This window comes from Chiloscyllium plagiosum, chromosome 35 (assembly GCF_004010195.1).
Source record: "Chiloscyllium plagiosum isolate BGI_BamShark_2017 chromosome 35, ASM401019v2, whole genome shotgun sequence".
Taxonomy (NCBI): Eukaryota; Metazoa; Chordata; class Chondrichthyes; order Orectolobiformes; family Hemiscylliidae; genus Chiloscyllium; species Chiloscyllium plagiosum.
The window spans coordinates 899,965-913,330 of NC_057744.1; the positions used below are offsets into that span (position 1 = coordinate 899,965).

General features: G+C 41.7%; 1 protein-coding gene across 3 annotated transcripts in view; it reads right to left on the reverse strand.

Moving 5' to 3' along the window:
* Positions 1-13,366, reverse strand: part of grik4 (glutamate receptor, ionotropic, kainate 4) — a 189,578-nt gene that overhangs the window by 63,666 nt on the left and 112,546 nt on the right. For all 3 annotated transcript variants that reach the window (XM_043676445.1, XM_043676447.1, XM_043676446.1), the window contains exon 8: positions 10,434-10,595. In XM_043676445.1, the coding sequence (XP_043532380.1) occupies positions 10,434-10,595 (162 nt within the window). The remainder of the gene's footprint in view (positions 1-10,433; positions 10,596-13,366) is intronic.

Genomic DNA, 13,366 nt, shown 5'->3' on the forward strand with positions numbered 1-13,366 from the left:
GGATGGGTATATGAATAGGAAGGGTTTGGAGGGATATGGGCCGGGTGCTGGCAGGTGGGACGAGATTGGGTTGGGATATCTGGTCGGCATGGACGGGTTTGACCGAAGGGTCTGTTTCCATGCTGTACATCTCTATGACTCTATGACCCTGTGACCCGGGGAGATATTTGGCCAAAAGAAGAAAGAGACCAGAGACGACAGCTGCTGAATGGTTTTGAAATTAAGTTGATGTAAATTTAGTAAGTTTTTTATATTGGAATGGAATACTGTTATAGAGTTGGAGGCAGATAATAAGCAGTTAAGAGAAAGGGGGGGAGCTTAGAGTTTTCAATTGTTGTTGTCTCATGTTCACGTTTAGAGTTAAGGAATAAATTGATATTATTTTCTTTAAATAGTGGAATTTGGGAGTTCTCTGTCATTCATATTTTAACAGATTATGAGACAAGGTGAGGTGAGCTTTTCTGGGTCTTTGTTTCAATCAACAGAGGGGGTTCACCCCATATTGTAACAAAAGGGACAAGTGCTAGTGAGACTAGGAATAGAGAGCGAGAGCAGATGAACATGTGGCTGCAGGGCTGGTGTAGGAGGGAGGGCTTCAGATACGTGGATCATTGGGATACCTTTTGGGGAAGGTGGGATCTGTACAAGAAGGATGGGTTGCACCTGCACCAATATCCTGGTTGGGATATTTGCTAGACTCCTAGGGAGGGCTTAAACCAGATTGGCAGGGGTTGGGAACCTGATCTATGGATCAGATGGTGAAGAGGGTTGTGAGCAGCCAGATACAGCATGCAGAGAGTCTGTGGGAGGGATAGGCACTGGAAAGGGCAAACATGCAGCCAGTGTGATGGGTTGAAGTGTTTATTTTATTGCAAGAAGTATCAGGAATAAGGGTGACAAACTCAGAGCATGGATCAGTACTTGGAACTATGATGTTGTGGTCATTACGGAGACTTGGCGTTCACAGGGTCAGGAATGGATGTTGGATGTTCCAGGTTGTAGATGTTTCAAATTGAGTGGGAGGGGGAGGAAAAAGAGGTGGAGGCGTGCCATTGCTAATCAGGGATAGTATCACAGTTGCAGAAAGGGAAATTGTCAAGGAGGGTTCAACTAAAGAGTCATTATGGGTGGAAGTCAGAAACAGAAAAGGAGCAATCACTTTGTTGGGAGTTTCTACAGGGCCCCTAATAGCAACAGAGACTTGGAGGAGCAGATTTTGGAGGTAGTTTTTGGAAAGGTGTAGAAGTAACAGGGTTGCTGCGATAGGTGACTAACTCCCCTAATATTGATTGGAACCTCCTTAATTCAGAGAGTTTGGCTGGAGCAGTTCCTGCCAGGTGTGTCCAGGATGAGTTTCTGACACAATAAGTTGATAGGCCGAATGGAGGGGAGGCCATATTGGATTTGGTTGTCAGCAATGAACCAGGTCACTAATCAGATCTCTCGATGGGACAGCATTTCAGTGATAGTAATCACAACTCCATGATCTTTACCATACTCATGAAGAAGGACAGGAGCAGACTGTATGGTCAAGTATTTAATTGGGGGAGGGGGAACTACAATGCTATTGGGCAGGTACTGGGGCATCTAAATTGGGAACAGATGTTCTCAGGGAAATGCAGAACAGAAATGTGGAGGTTGTTTAGGGAACACTTGCTGATAGTGTTGGACAGGCTTGTTCCACTGAGGCAAAGAAAACATGGTGACAAGGGATGTGGAACATCTAGTCAGGATGAAGGAAGCTTAAGATTGAGGAAGCACGTAGCAGACAGGCTTTACAGGGTTACAAGGTAACCAGGAAGGAACTGAAGAATGGACTTAGGAGAGCTAGAAGGGGGCATGAAAAGCTTTAGCGGGTAGGTTTAAGGAAAACCCCAAGGCATTCCACACTTATGTGAGGAACAAAAGGATGGCCAGAGTGATCAAGGATAGTGGAGAGATGTTGCACTTGGAGTCAGAGGAGGTCGGGAAGGTCCCCAATGAATACTTTGCTTCAGTTTTCATGACCGAGTGGGACCCTGTTGTTTCTGAGGATAGCGTAAAACAGGCTGATGTGTTAGAACAGGTTGCTGTTAAGAAGGAGAATGTGCTGAAAATTTTGACGTTCATGAGGACAGATAAATCCCCTGGGCCAGATGAGATGTACACTCGGTTCCTACAGGAAGTGAGGGAAGAGATTGTTGTGCCTTTGGTGATGATCTTTGCATCCTCACTGTCCACTGGAGTAGTGCCAGATGATTGGAGTTTGGCAAATGTTATTCCCTTGTTCAAGAAAATAGGGATAACCCTGTGAATTACATACCAGCCAGTCTCACATCTGTGGTGGGCAAAATATTGAAGAGGATTCTGATAGACAGGATTTTTGATTATTTGGGAAACCATAGTTTGATTAGCGTTAGTCAGCATAGCTTTGTGAGGGGTAGGTCATGCCTCACAAGCCATATTGAATTCTTTGAGGATATAACAAAACACATTGATGAAGGAAGAGCAGTAAATATGATTTATATGGATTTTAGCAAGGTGTTTAATAAGGTTCCCCATGCTAGGCTCATTCAGAAAGTAAGGAGGCATGGGATATAGGGAAACCTGTCTGGATACAGAATTGTTTGGCCCATAGAAGACAGAGGGTGGTGGTAGATGGAAAGTATTCAGCCTGGAGGAATTGGTTCGAGGACCTCTGCTCTTTGTGATTTTCATAAAGGACTTGGATGAGGAAGTGGAAGGATGGGTTAGTAAGTTTGCTGATGACACAAAGATTGGTGGAGTTGCGGATAGTGTGGAAAGCCGTTGTAAGTTGCAATGGGACATTGACAGGATGCAGAACTGGGCTGAGAAGTGGCAGATGGAGTTCAACCTGGAAAAGTGTGAAGTGATTCACTCTGGAAAGTTGAATTTGAATGTAGAACACAGGGTTAAAGGCAGGATTCTTGACCATGTGGAGGAACAGAGAGATTTTGGGGTCCATGTCCATAGGTTTCTCAAAGTTGCCACCCAAGTTGATAGGGTTGTCAAGAAGGTATATGGTGTGTTGGCTTTCATTAGCAGGGGGATTGGGTTTAAGAGCCATAAGGTTATGCTGCAGCTTGTTAAGAAGACGTAGCTGTACTTTAAGGAAGTTAAAAGCAGCAGAACTACCAGAAACAGCACCAAGTATTCTCAATAAGGCAACAATGTAACACTTGCTCGAGAAACTTGATTAGCTCGTTGCCTGGAGACAAAAACAAATTTGAATTCAGCCAATAAACTATACCTCAAAAAATATCAAACTCCAGTCCAGTTTGAATTTAGTATGTTGACAATCTTAAAAGCCCAATGACACAATCCAATGCTTTGGGGGTGGGGCGGGGGTGGTGGGTGGTGGGGGTATAAGACTGGGGAAAATTGAACAGTTGAGAGAAGAACTGCGAGGCCTAGCATGTAAACAGACTGCCTGAAAATAGCTCTCCCAAAAATATCTTTTTGATCAGTAACCTGTGACGCAGAAATTTCTAAGAAAAAGAAAAGAAAACACAGGAAGATCCGAATAGAAGAATGAAAGCTGCCTGGTTTTGAGATTAGAAGTATGGTTTTGTAAATCTTAATTGGGAGTTTTATCAGACTAGTATTATAGAAGGGATGGTAAAATATAGGTCAGAGGAAGAAATTGTAAATAGTGGTAAGTTAATTATTCTCTTTTATACTTTAAGAAATAAAGTTGTTAATATTTACTTTAAATAGTTCTTGGCCATTTGTCTTTTTACTGATTACTGCACAGGGTAAATCTTTTCTGTGTTGTTGGTTTTAAATTTAGCAGGAGGGTTTACCCCTTGTTGTAACAAGCTCTTTAGAGCCCTGGTTAGACCACACTTGGAATATTACGTTCAGTTATGGTCTCCTTGTTATAGGAAGGATGTGGAAGCTTTAGAGAAGGTGCAGAGGAGTTTTACCAGGATACTGTATGGACTGGAGGTCATGTCTTATGAAGAAAGGTTGAGGGAGCTAGGGCTTTTCTCATTGGAGCAAAGAAGGATGAGAGGTGACTTGATAGAGGTGTACAAGATGATGAGAGGCGTAGACAGAATGGATGGCCAGATACTTTTTCCCAGGGTGGAAATGGCTATCACAAGGTGTCATAATTTTAAGGAAGGTTTAAGGAAGATGTCAGAGGTTGGTGGTGCATGGAATGCACTGCCAGCAGTGGTAGTACAGTCAGATACATTAGGGATATTTAAGCGACTCTTGAAAGGCACATGGAAGAAAGGTTAGTTTGATCTTAGAGTCGGATAAAAGGTCGGCACAACATTGAGAGCTGAAGGGCCTGTATGTCCTGTACTGTTTTATGTTCTAAGTAAAAAAGATCATGAGTGGCATGGGCAGTATGAATGTACTCAGTCTTTTTTCCAGGGTTAGGGAATTGAGGACTAGAGGGCATCAATTTAAGGTAAGAGGGAAAAGAATAAATGGGAACCTGAGGGACAACTTTCTTTTTTTACACAGAGGGTGGTATGCATATGGAATGAGTTGTCCGCAGAAGTGGTTAAGGCGGGTGCATTAATAGTATTTAAAAGGCATCTGGACAAATATATGGATAGAAAAGGTTTAGAAGGATATGGGCCAAGTGCAGGGAAAACGGGGTTAGTGTGGATGGACATTTTGGTCGGCATGGACCAATTTTGGTTGAAGGGCTTTTCTGCATGCTGTAGGACTTTCTATAACTCTATGGCCACCATGTTCCTTTTTAAAAAAATATCATTTATATACATTATGATCAATAAGGGTTCAAGCACTGATCCCTGTGGTACACCACTGGACTTCAATCACACAGCCTTCTACCACCACCCTCTGTTTCCTACCACTTAGCCAATTTTGAATCCAACTTGCCAAATTACCCTGGATTCCATGTGCTTTTACCTTTTTTTTAATCAGTCTCCCTTGTTGGGCCTTATCAAAGGCTTTGCTGAAATCTATATAAACTACATCAATTGCACTACCTTCATGTACACCTCCTCAAAATTCAATCTAATTTCCCAGGTACGACATCCTTCTGACAAAGCCATGTTAACTATCCTTGATCAAACTTTGCCAGCTATACATGGCTTTAGTAAGACTATACAAGGAGTACTGTGTGCAGATTTGGTTTCCAGAAAAGTTGTACTTGTCAGAGAGGGAGTGTAGTGACGGTTCACCAGAATGACAGACAGTCATAGAGTCTGAGAGACGTACAGCCCAGAAACAGACCCATCAGTCGAACTGGTCGATGCCAATTAGATATCCCAAGCTGATCCAGTCCCACTTGCCAGCACTTGGCCCATATCCCTCCAAACCCTTCCTATTGATATATCCATCCAAATGCCTTCTAAATGCTGTATTTGTACCAGCCTCCACCACTTCCTCTAGCATCTCAATCCACACATGTATCACCCTTTGTGTGAAAAAGTTGCCCCTTAGGTCCCTTTTAAATTTTTCACCTCTCATCCTAAATCTATGCCCTCTACTTCTGGACTCCCCAAACCCAGGGAAAAGACCTTGTCTATTTACCCTTTCCATGTCCCTCATGATTTTATGAATCCCTATAGGGTCACCCCTCAGCCTCCGATGCTCCAGGGAAAACAGCCACAGCCTATTCAGCCTCTCCCTATAGCTCAAACCCTCTGACCCTGGCAACATCCTTGCAAATCTTTTCTGAACCATTTCAAGTTTGACAACATTTTTCCTAATAGGAAGGAGACCAAAATTGCACACAATATTCTAAAAGTGGCCTAACCAATATCCTGTATAGTCGCAACATGACCTCCCAACTCCTGTACTCAATGCACTTACCAATAAAGGAAAGCATACCAAACACTTTCTTCACTATCCTACCTACCTGAGACTTCCCTTCCAAGGAACTATGAATCTGCACTCCAAGGACTTTTTTTTCAGCAACTCTCCCCAGGGCCTTACCATTAAGTGTATAAGTCCTGCTCTGATTTGCCTTTCCAAAATGCAGTACGTCACACTTATCTAAATTAAACTCCATCTGCCACTTCTCAGCCCATTGGCCCACCTGATCAATGTCCCATTATACTCTGAGGTAACCTTCTTCCCTGTCCACTACACCTCCAATTTTGTTGACATCTGCAAACTTACTAACTATACCTCCTTTGCTCACATCTAAATCATTTATACAAATGAGAACCACAACCCTCTGTCTTCTACCTTTGAGCCACTTCTGTATCCAAATGGCTAGTTCTCCCTGTATTTCACGAGATCTAACCTTGCTAACCAGTTTACCATTAGGAATCTTGTCGAACACCTTACTGAAGTCCATATAGATCACAGTCATTGCTCATTACTTCTTCAAAAAAACTCAATTAACTTAGTGAGACATGATTTCCCACACACAAAGCCATGTTGACTATCCCTAATCAGTCCTTGCCTTTCCAAATACACATAAATCCTGTCCCTCAGGATTCCCTCCACTAACTTGTCCACCACCGATATCAGGCTCACCAGTCTATAGTTCCCTGGCTTTTCCTTACCACCTTTCTTAAATAGTGGCACCACATTAGCCAACCTCCAGTCTTCTGGCACCTCACCTGTGACTAATGATGATACAAATATCTCAACAAGAGGCCCAGCAATCACTTCCCTAGCTTCCCAGAGTTCAAGGGTATACCTGATCAGGTCCTGGGGATTTATCCATCTTCATGCGTTTTAAGACATCTAGCCCCCTCTCTGTAATATAGGCATTTTTCAAGATGTCACTATCTATTTCCCCACATTCTATGTCTTCCATGTCCTTCTCCACAGTAAACACTGACGCAAAATACTCATTTAATATCACCCCCATCTCCTGCGGTTCCAGCATAGGCTGCCTTGCTGATCTTTGAGGGGCCCTATTCTCTCTCTCGTTAGGCTTTTGTCTTTCATGTATTTATAAAATCCCTTCAGATTCTCCTTAACCCTATTTGCCAAAGCTATCTCATGCCTCCTTTTTGCCCTCTTGATTTCCCTCTTAAGTATTCTCCTACTGTCTTTATATTGTAAGGATTCACTCGATCTCTGCTGTCTATACCTGACATATGTTTTCTACATTTTCGTAACCAAACCTTCACATTTTTGAGTCATGCAGCATTCCCGACCCCTACCAGCCTTGCCTTTCATCGTAACAGGAAAATACTGTCAGTGGACTCTCGTTATCTCATTTTTGAAGGCTTCCCATTTTCTAACCATCCCTTTACCTGTGAACATTTGCCCCCAATCAACTTTTGAAGCTTCTTGCCTAATATTGTCAAAATTGACCTTCCTCCAATTTAGAACTCAATTCCTGGAATCATAGGGCTATCCTATGAGAAGAAATTGTGTTTATCGTCTGTGTATTCATTGGAGTTAGACTGAGAGTGGATCTCATTCAAATATATAAAATACATCGGTCAGGCTTGATGTAGGGATGATGATTCCCTTGACTCGCATGTCCAGAAGAAGGGTCTTGCTCTAGGAAATAGATAGGCCATTTAAAACAGAGATTAGGAGAAATTTCTTCACTAAAGGAGGTAGTGAACCTTTGGAATTCTCTAATGTAGAAAGTAGTAAAAATCAAATCACTGAATTTGTTTAAGAGAGAAATGGATTTCTAGAGGCTAAGTGTGTCAAGGGGAAATGGACAGAGAGTGGGAGTATGGCATTGAGATAGAGAATCAGCCATGATCATGTTGAGTGGTGGAACAGGCTCAATGGGCCAAATGGACCACTCCTGTTCCTAGTTTGTGTGCACTCACCTACAGTTAAATACTTACTTTTAAACTGACCAGACTTTATTGAGTGATAGAAGTTGGTAGGTGAGAGTAGCAACCCAAGTCCCAACACTAGCTGCATTTGCAACAATCTTCAATCAGAAATGCTGAGTGCATGATCCATCTGGGCCTCCTCTTGAAGTCTCCAGCCTTAGAGCTGACAGTCTTCAACAAATTCAAATCATTGCACATCATATCAAGAAATGTCTGAAAACACTGGATTCTGCAAGGCCATGGGTTCTGACAACATGCCAGCAAAAGTACTGAAAACTTGTGCTCCAGAACTAGCCATACCCCTGGTGACACTCTTCCAGTATAGTTACAACAATACTAAAACTGTGAAAAAGTAGTAGAAAAAGCAAGACAAATCTAACCCAGCTAATTATTGCTTTATCAGTCTACTCTCAATTTTCCTCAAAGTAATGCAAGGTCTTATTGACAATGTTATTAAGCAGCACATGCAAAGAAATAACATGCTCACTGACACTGAATTTGGGTGCCACTAAGGTCACTCACCTCCTGACCTCACTGGAGCTTTGTTTTCAACATGGACAAAGAGCTGAATTCCAGAGGTGAAGTGACAGAGACAGCATTTGACATCAGGGCGCATTTGACTGAGTGTGGCATCAAGGAGCCAGAGCAAAACTGGAATCAATGGGAAATGGGGGAAAGCTGTCAGCTTGTTGGAGTCATACGTGGCACATAGGAAGATGGTTGTGGTTGTTGGAGGCACATAAGACCATAAGACGCAATTGTAGATGTAGGCTATTTGGCCCATTGAGGCTAACCTGCCATTCAATAAGATCATGGTCGATCTGATAATCCTCCCCTACACTTTCATGCTTTTACTATATAAGCCTCCATTCCCTTACTGATGAAAAATCTTTCTGCCTTTGCCTTGAATATATTTAACAACCTAATCTCTACAATAACAAATTCCACAGATTTAGAATCCTCAGAGAAGAAATTCCTCCCTATCTCAGTTTTGAATAGAAAATCTCTTACTCTGAGGTTCTGCCCTCTGGTCCAAGACACACACTCTGCATCCACCCTAACACGCCCCCTAAGAATCTTGTTTATATCAATAAAGTCATCTCTGATTCCTCTAAATTCCAATGTCAATGAAGTTGATTTACTCTTGGGGAATGATTTGGCAGGAGTGAAAGTTATATTTTTTCCTATAATCCCACAAGTCTGTGTGAGGTTAAAGAAACGGGATTGTTATAGGAACAGGTTCTGGGTATTTTTTCCATTCTATGTAGAGACCAGAGCAATGGCTAAACAAAAACCATCACCAGAGGTCAAAGAAATACTCTGAGTAGGTGTTACAGCAGCTGAAATTCTATTTAAGAATCAGTGTAATTCAAGAGAAGTGTTTGGCTTGTCTTGGTTAATCAAGGTCCAGTAAGCAAATCTAAGGTTAAATAAGTTAGGACAGACAGCTCAAACTGAAGTTGAGGCTGAAGGAGCTCTGGAATGCTATTATAACAAAATTGATGAGGAAGTGAAGATACCCTCACTGGCCTGAAGAGTTGTCCATCAAAGAGCACTTCCACTGCATTTTGACAAAGAGAGTTCCAAAGATTCTTCTGTGGAAAAAAAAATCACCTCATTTCTGTTTTAAATAGGCAGCTGCTTATATTAAATCAGAGACCCTTAGTTGATAATTGGCTTTTGAAAGGAAACATCCTCTCCACATCGAAGCTACTCAGACCCCTCAGTATCCTGCACATTTCAATCAAATCACCTCTTGCCTTTCTAAATTCTGCTATTGCCTTAGTTTCCATGATTAATTCTCCAGTGTCCTCTTCTAATAGACCAACACACATTTTCTTAATTAATTCATTAAATATTGATTAAAAACTCTTACCATCTGTTATCATATTTTTAGTTGGCTTTTTCTCTTTTCCAATTTCCCCTACTCATTAATAATGAAAGTCTCTAAGGCTCCTTAGTCAACAAACCCATGACTATTTCCACCTAAAAGAACAAGGGCAACAGATAAATGGGAACACCCCAACCTGCAAGGCCTCCCCCAAGTCACTCACTCACCTAATTTGGAAATATATTGTCATTTCTTCAGTGGTTGCTGGATCAAAGTTCTGGAACTCTCTAATGGTATTGTGGTCAGCCTATAACATGTGGATTGTAAATAGTTCACGATGACAGCTCACCGCCACTTCCTCAAGGGCGACTAGGGACAGGCAATAAATGTTGGTCCAGCCAATGATGCCCGCACCCCATGATTGAATTAAAGAAAAAGCCTATATTAGGGAGGAACAGGGGCTCAAGATCAAGAATACCATCAAATCCAATCAATGAGCATACCTGCAGGATATGTTGGTCTGGAATGTCTTACACTACAGTCATCAGCTGTCTTACTGGGAAGTGAAATATATATTTAACAAAACGCTGTGTATAAATCAATCTGACCAGGATAACTGTTAATCCCACTCATTTGGAGAATATATTTAGGAGTGGTCCAGATTTGCATTGATTCTATCAGTAGCACCAAGGAAAAGTCTTCTTTAGAAAATCAGGCAAGAAATAAACATTTTTGGGTACATGAAATGAAAACAAGGAAGTCATGCATATATTTTAATTAACTGATTTCAAACTAAGTGTTATTTATGCATTAAACTTTAACCCAGTTCAATTTGCATTAGGTGAGATACTTACTGCTGCTCCAGGATAAGTTACATGTGCACAGTTTTCTTGCCAGGATTTGTTCAGACTGTGGACAAAGTCATTATACTGTGGATGATCTGGGTTGGTGATGGAAAATCCCAATATATTCACGTAATCTTCTTCAAATCCATCAAAATGAAGAAGGGGAAACTCCTAGGGCCAAGAGAGAACCAAACAAAAACTAGACTTCTCGTGCTTATTTTCTCTGTCAATCTTCTTCCCTTCTCAAGAGGCACAGGTCACCCTCTAACATCTAACCCAACTACTGTATTTATCCTCAACATGCGGATTATCACAGTACAAGCTGGCAAGCTATTTGCCTGTGGAACCCCAAGCTGCATTCTCCAAATGAGAACATATTTGCTTTTCCTGCAGGAGACTATAAACAGTGATCAGGAGCAGGAATCCTTTTAGTGGTTTAAACACATTGGAGACAGCATTAAAATCGCTTGGATCATGTTACATATCAACTCAATACAAATTGGTAATTAAGTCGTTGATCTTCTCCATCCAGCTTTCCACTGCGGAAACCAGCTATTGCACTGCATACAGAAACATTAATTTAAATATTGAAAAATAAGAACTATGGACGCTGATAATCAGGAGGAAAATTGTTGCAAAAACTCAGCAGGTCTAACAGTATCTGTGGAGAGAAAGCAGAATTAATGTTTTGGGGCCACTAACTCTGCTTCAGATGTTTCTTAAAAATGTCAGATACATGAATCAGTCAGGACCAGGGCAATTGATGGGCCATTCCTCAGGAGGTATTTTACAGGATTAGTCCAGGCAGATTTCTCTGGAAAATTTCTCCTCTATCTGTATGGTGACCCATTCTGACATCACATTACACTGTAGCACTACATTTCAATTAAAGAAAAGAAACAGAAAATGCTGGAAAAACTCAGCAGGTCAGGGAGCATCTGTAGAGACAGAAACAGAGTTAACATTTTGAGTCCAATATGACACTTCTTTGGCGCTTAGGATTAGTTCTCTTCCTCTTTATACAGATGCTGCCAGATCTGAGTTTCTCCAATGCTTTCTGCTTTTATTTTAGATTTCTACCATCTGCAGTATTTTATTTTTATTCGGTCATAAGACCATAAGACATAGGAGTGGAAGCAAGGCCATTCAGCCCATTGGTCCACTCCGCCATTCAATCATGGCTGATGGGTGTTTCAATTCCACTTACCCGCACTTTTTCTGTAGCCTTTAATTCCTTGCGAGATCAAGAATTTATCAATCTCTGCCTTGAAGACACCCAACGTCCCGGCCTCCACTGCGCTCTGTGGCAATGAATTCCACAGGCCCACCACACTCTGGCTGAAGAAATGTCTCCTAATTTCTGTTCTAAATTGACCGTCTAATTTTAAGGCTATGCCCACGGGTCCTAGTCTCCTCGCCTAATGATAAATAACTTCCCAGTGTCCACCCTTTCTAAGCCATACATTATCTTGTAAGTTTCTATTAGATCTTCCCACAACATTCTAAACTCTAATGAATACAATCCCAGGATCGTCAGCTGATCATCATATATTAGGCCGACCATTCCAGGGATCATCGGTGTGAATCTCCGCTGGACACGCTCCAGTGCCAGTATGTCCTTCCTGAGGTGTGGGGCCCAAAACTGGATACAGTATTCTAAATGGTGCCTAACTAGAGCATTATAAAGTCCCAGAAGCACATCATTGCTTCTATATTCCAACCCTCTTGAGATAAACAACAACATTACATTTGCTTTCTTAATCATGGACTCAACCTGCAAATCAACCATTAGAGAATCCTGGACTAGCACTCCCAGATCCCTTTGTACTTTGGCTTTATGAATTTTCTCACCGTTTACAAAATAGTCCATACCTGTATTCTTTTTTCCAAAATGCAAGACCTCACACTTGCTCACGTCGAATTTCATCAGCCATTTCCCGGACCATTCTTCTAAACTGTCTAAATCTTTCTGCAGCCTCCCACCTGTCTACCTAACTTTGTGTCATCGGCAAACTTCGCCAGAATGCCCCCGTCCTTTCATCCAATTATCAACTAATCAATTAATCAATACTGATTTCTCAATGTACACTATTCCCCATCCAAAATGGCATGTACTATTTCTGGATATAGATTACATATACTTTAGAAGAAGTTTTCTGCCAATGTCCAATCTACATATGCTTCTACCATATGTAGTCTCTTGAAGGGAGACTATTTAGCTGAGGTACAGAACACACGGCGGGGAATTTACGCTGAGGCTCTAGAATATACGAGCTCGACCATGACTTGAGAACTGTGTGTGACTCTGCTCATTTCATTATAGAAAGGATGTAGCACAAGAAAAAGGAAAGCACCATAGGGGTTACAAAGGAGATTTACAAGGATGTTACCAGAACTAGAAAAATGCAGGTATGAGGAAATATTGGGTGGGCTGGGATTGTTTTCAATTGGAACTGAGGAGGCTGACAGGAAATCTGTTTGAGATGTACAAGGTTGTGAGGAGCTTGAACTACATGGATGGAAAGAGTTCATGTTTTTTAGTGGAGAGATCAGAGAACAAGAGGCTACAATTCAAAATTAATGTTCGAAGGGTGAGAAGGAAGATGAGGAAACCATTTTTCAGCCAAAGGTGAGGACTTGGGATTCACAGCCTGAAAGGGACTAGAGGCAGAAACTTTTGACTTACTTAAAAGGGGTCTTGATATACAACTCAATGCTGTAACCTGCAGGGCTATGGACCAAATGATGGAAATGGAGTAGATTGGGCTCATTTTTTAAACACGCTCCCACGAGGAGGTTGAACAGTTCATCCACTTCACCAACACCTTCCACCCCGACCTCAAATTCACCTGGACAGTCTCAGATTCCTCCCTCCCTTTCCTCGACCTTTCTATTTCTATCTCAGGCGACCGAATCAACACGGACATCTACTACAAACCGAC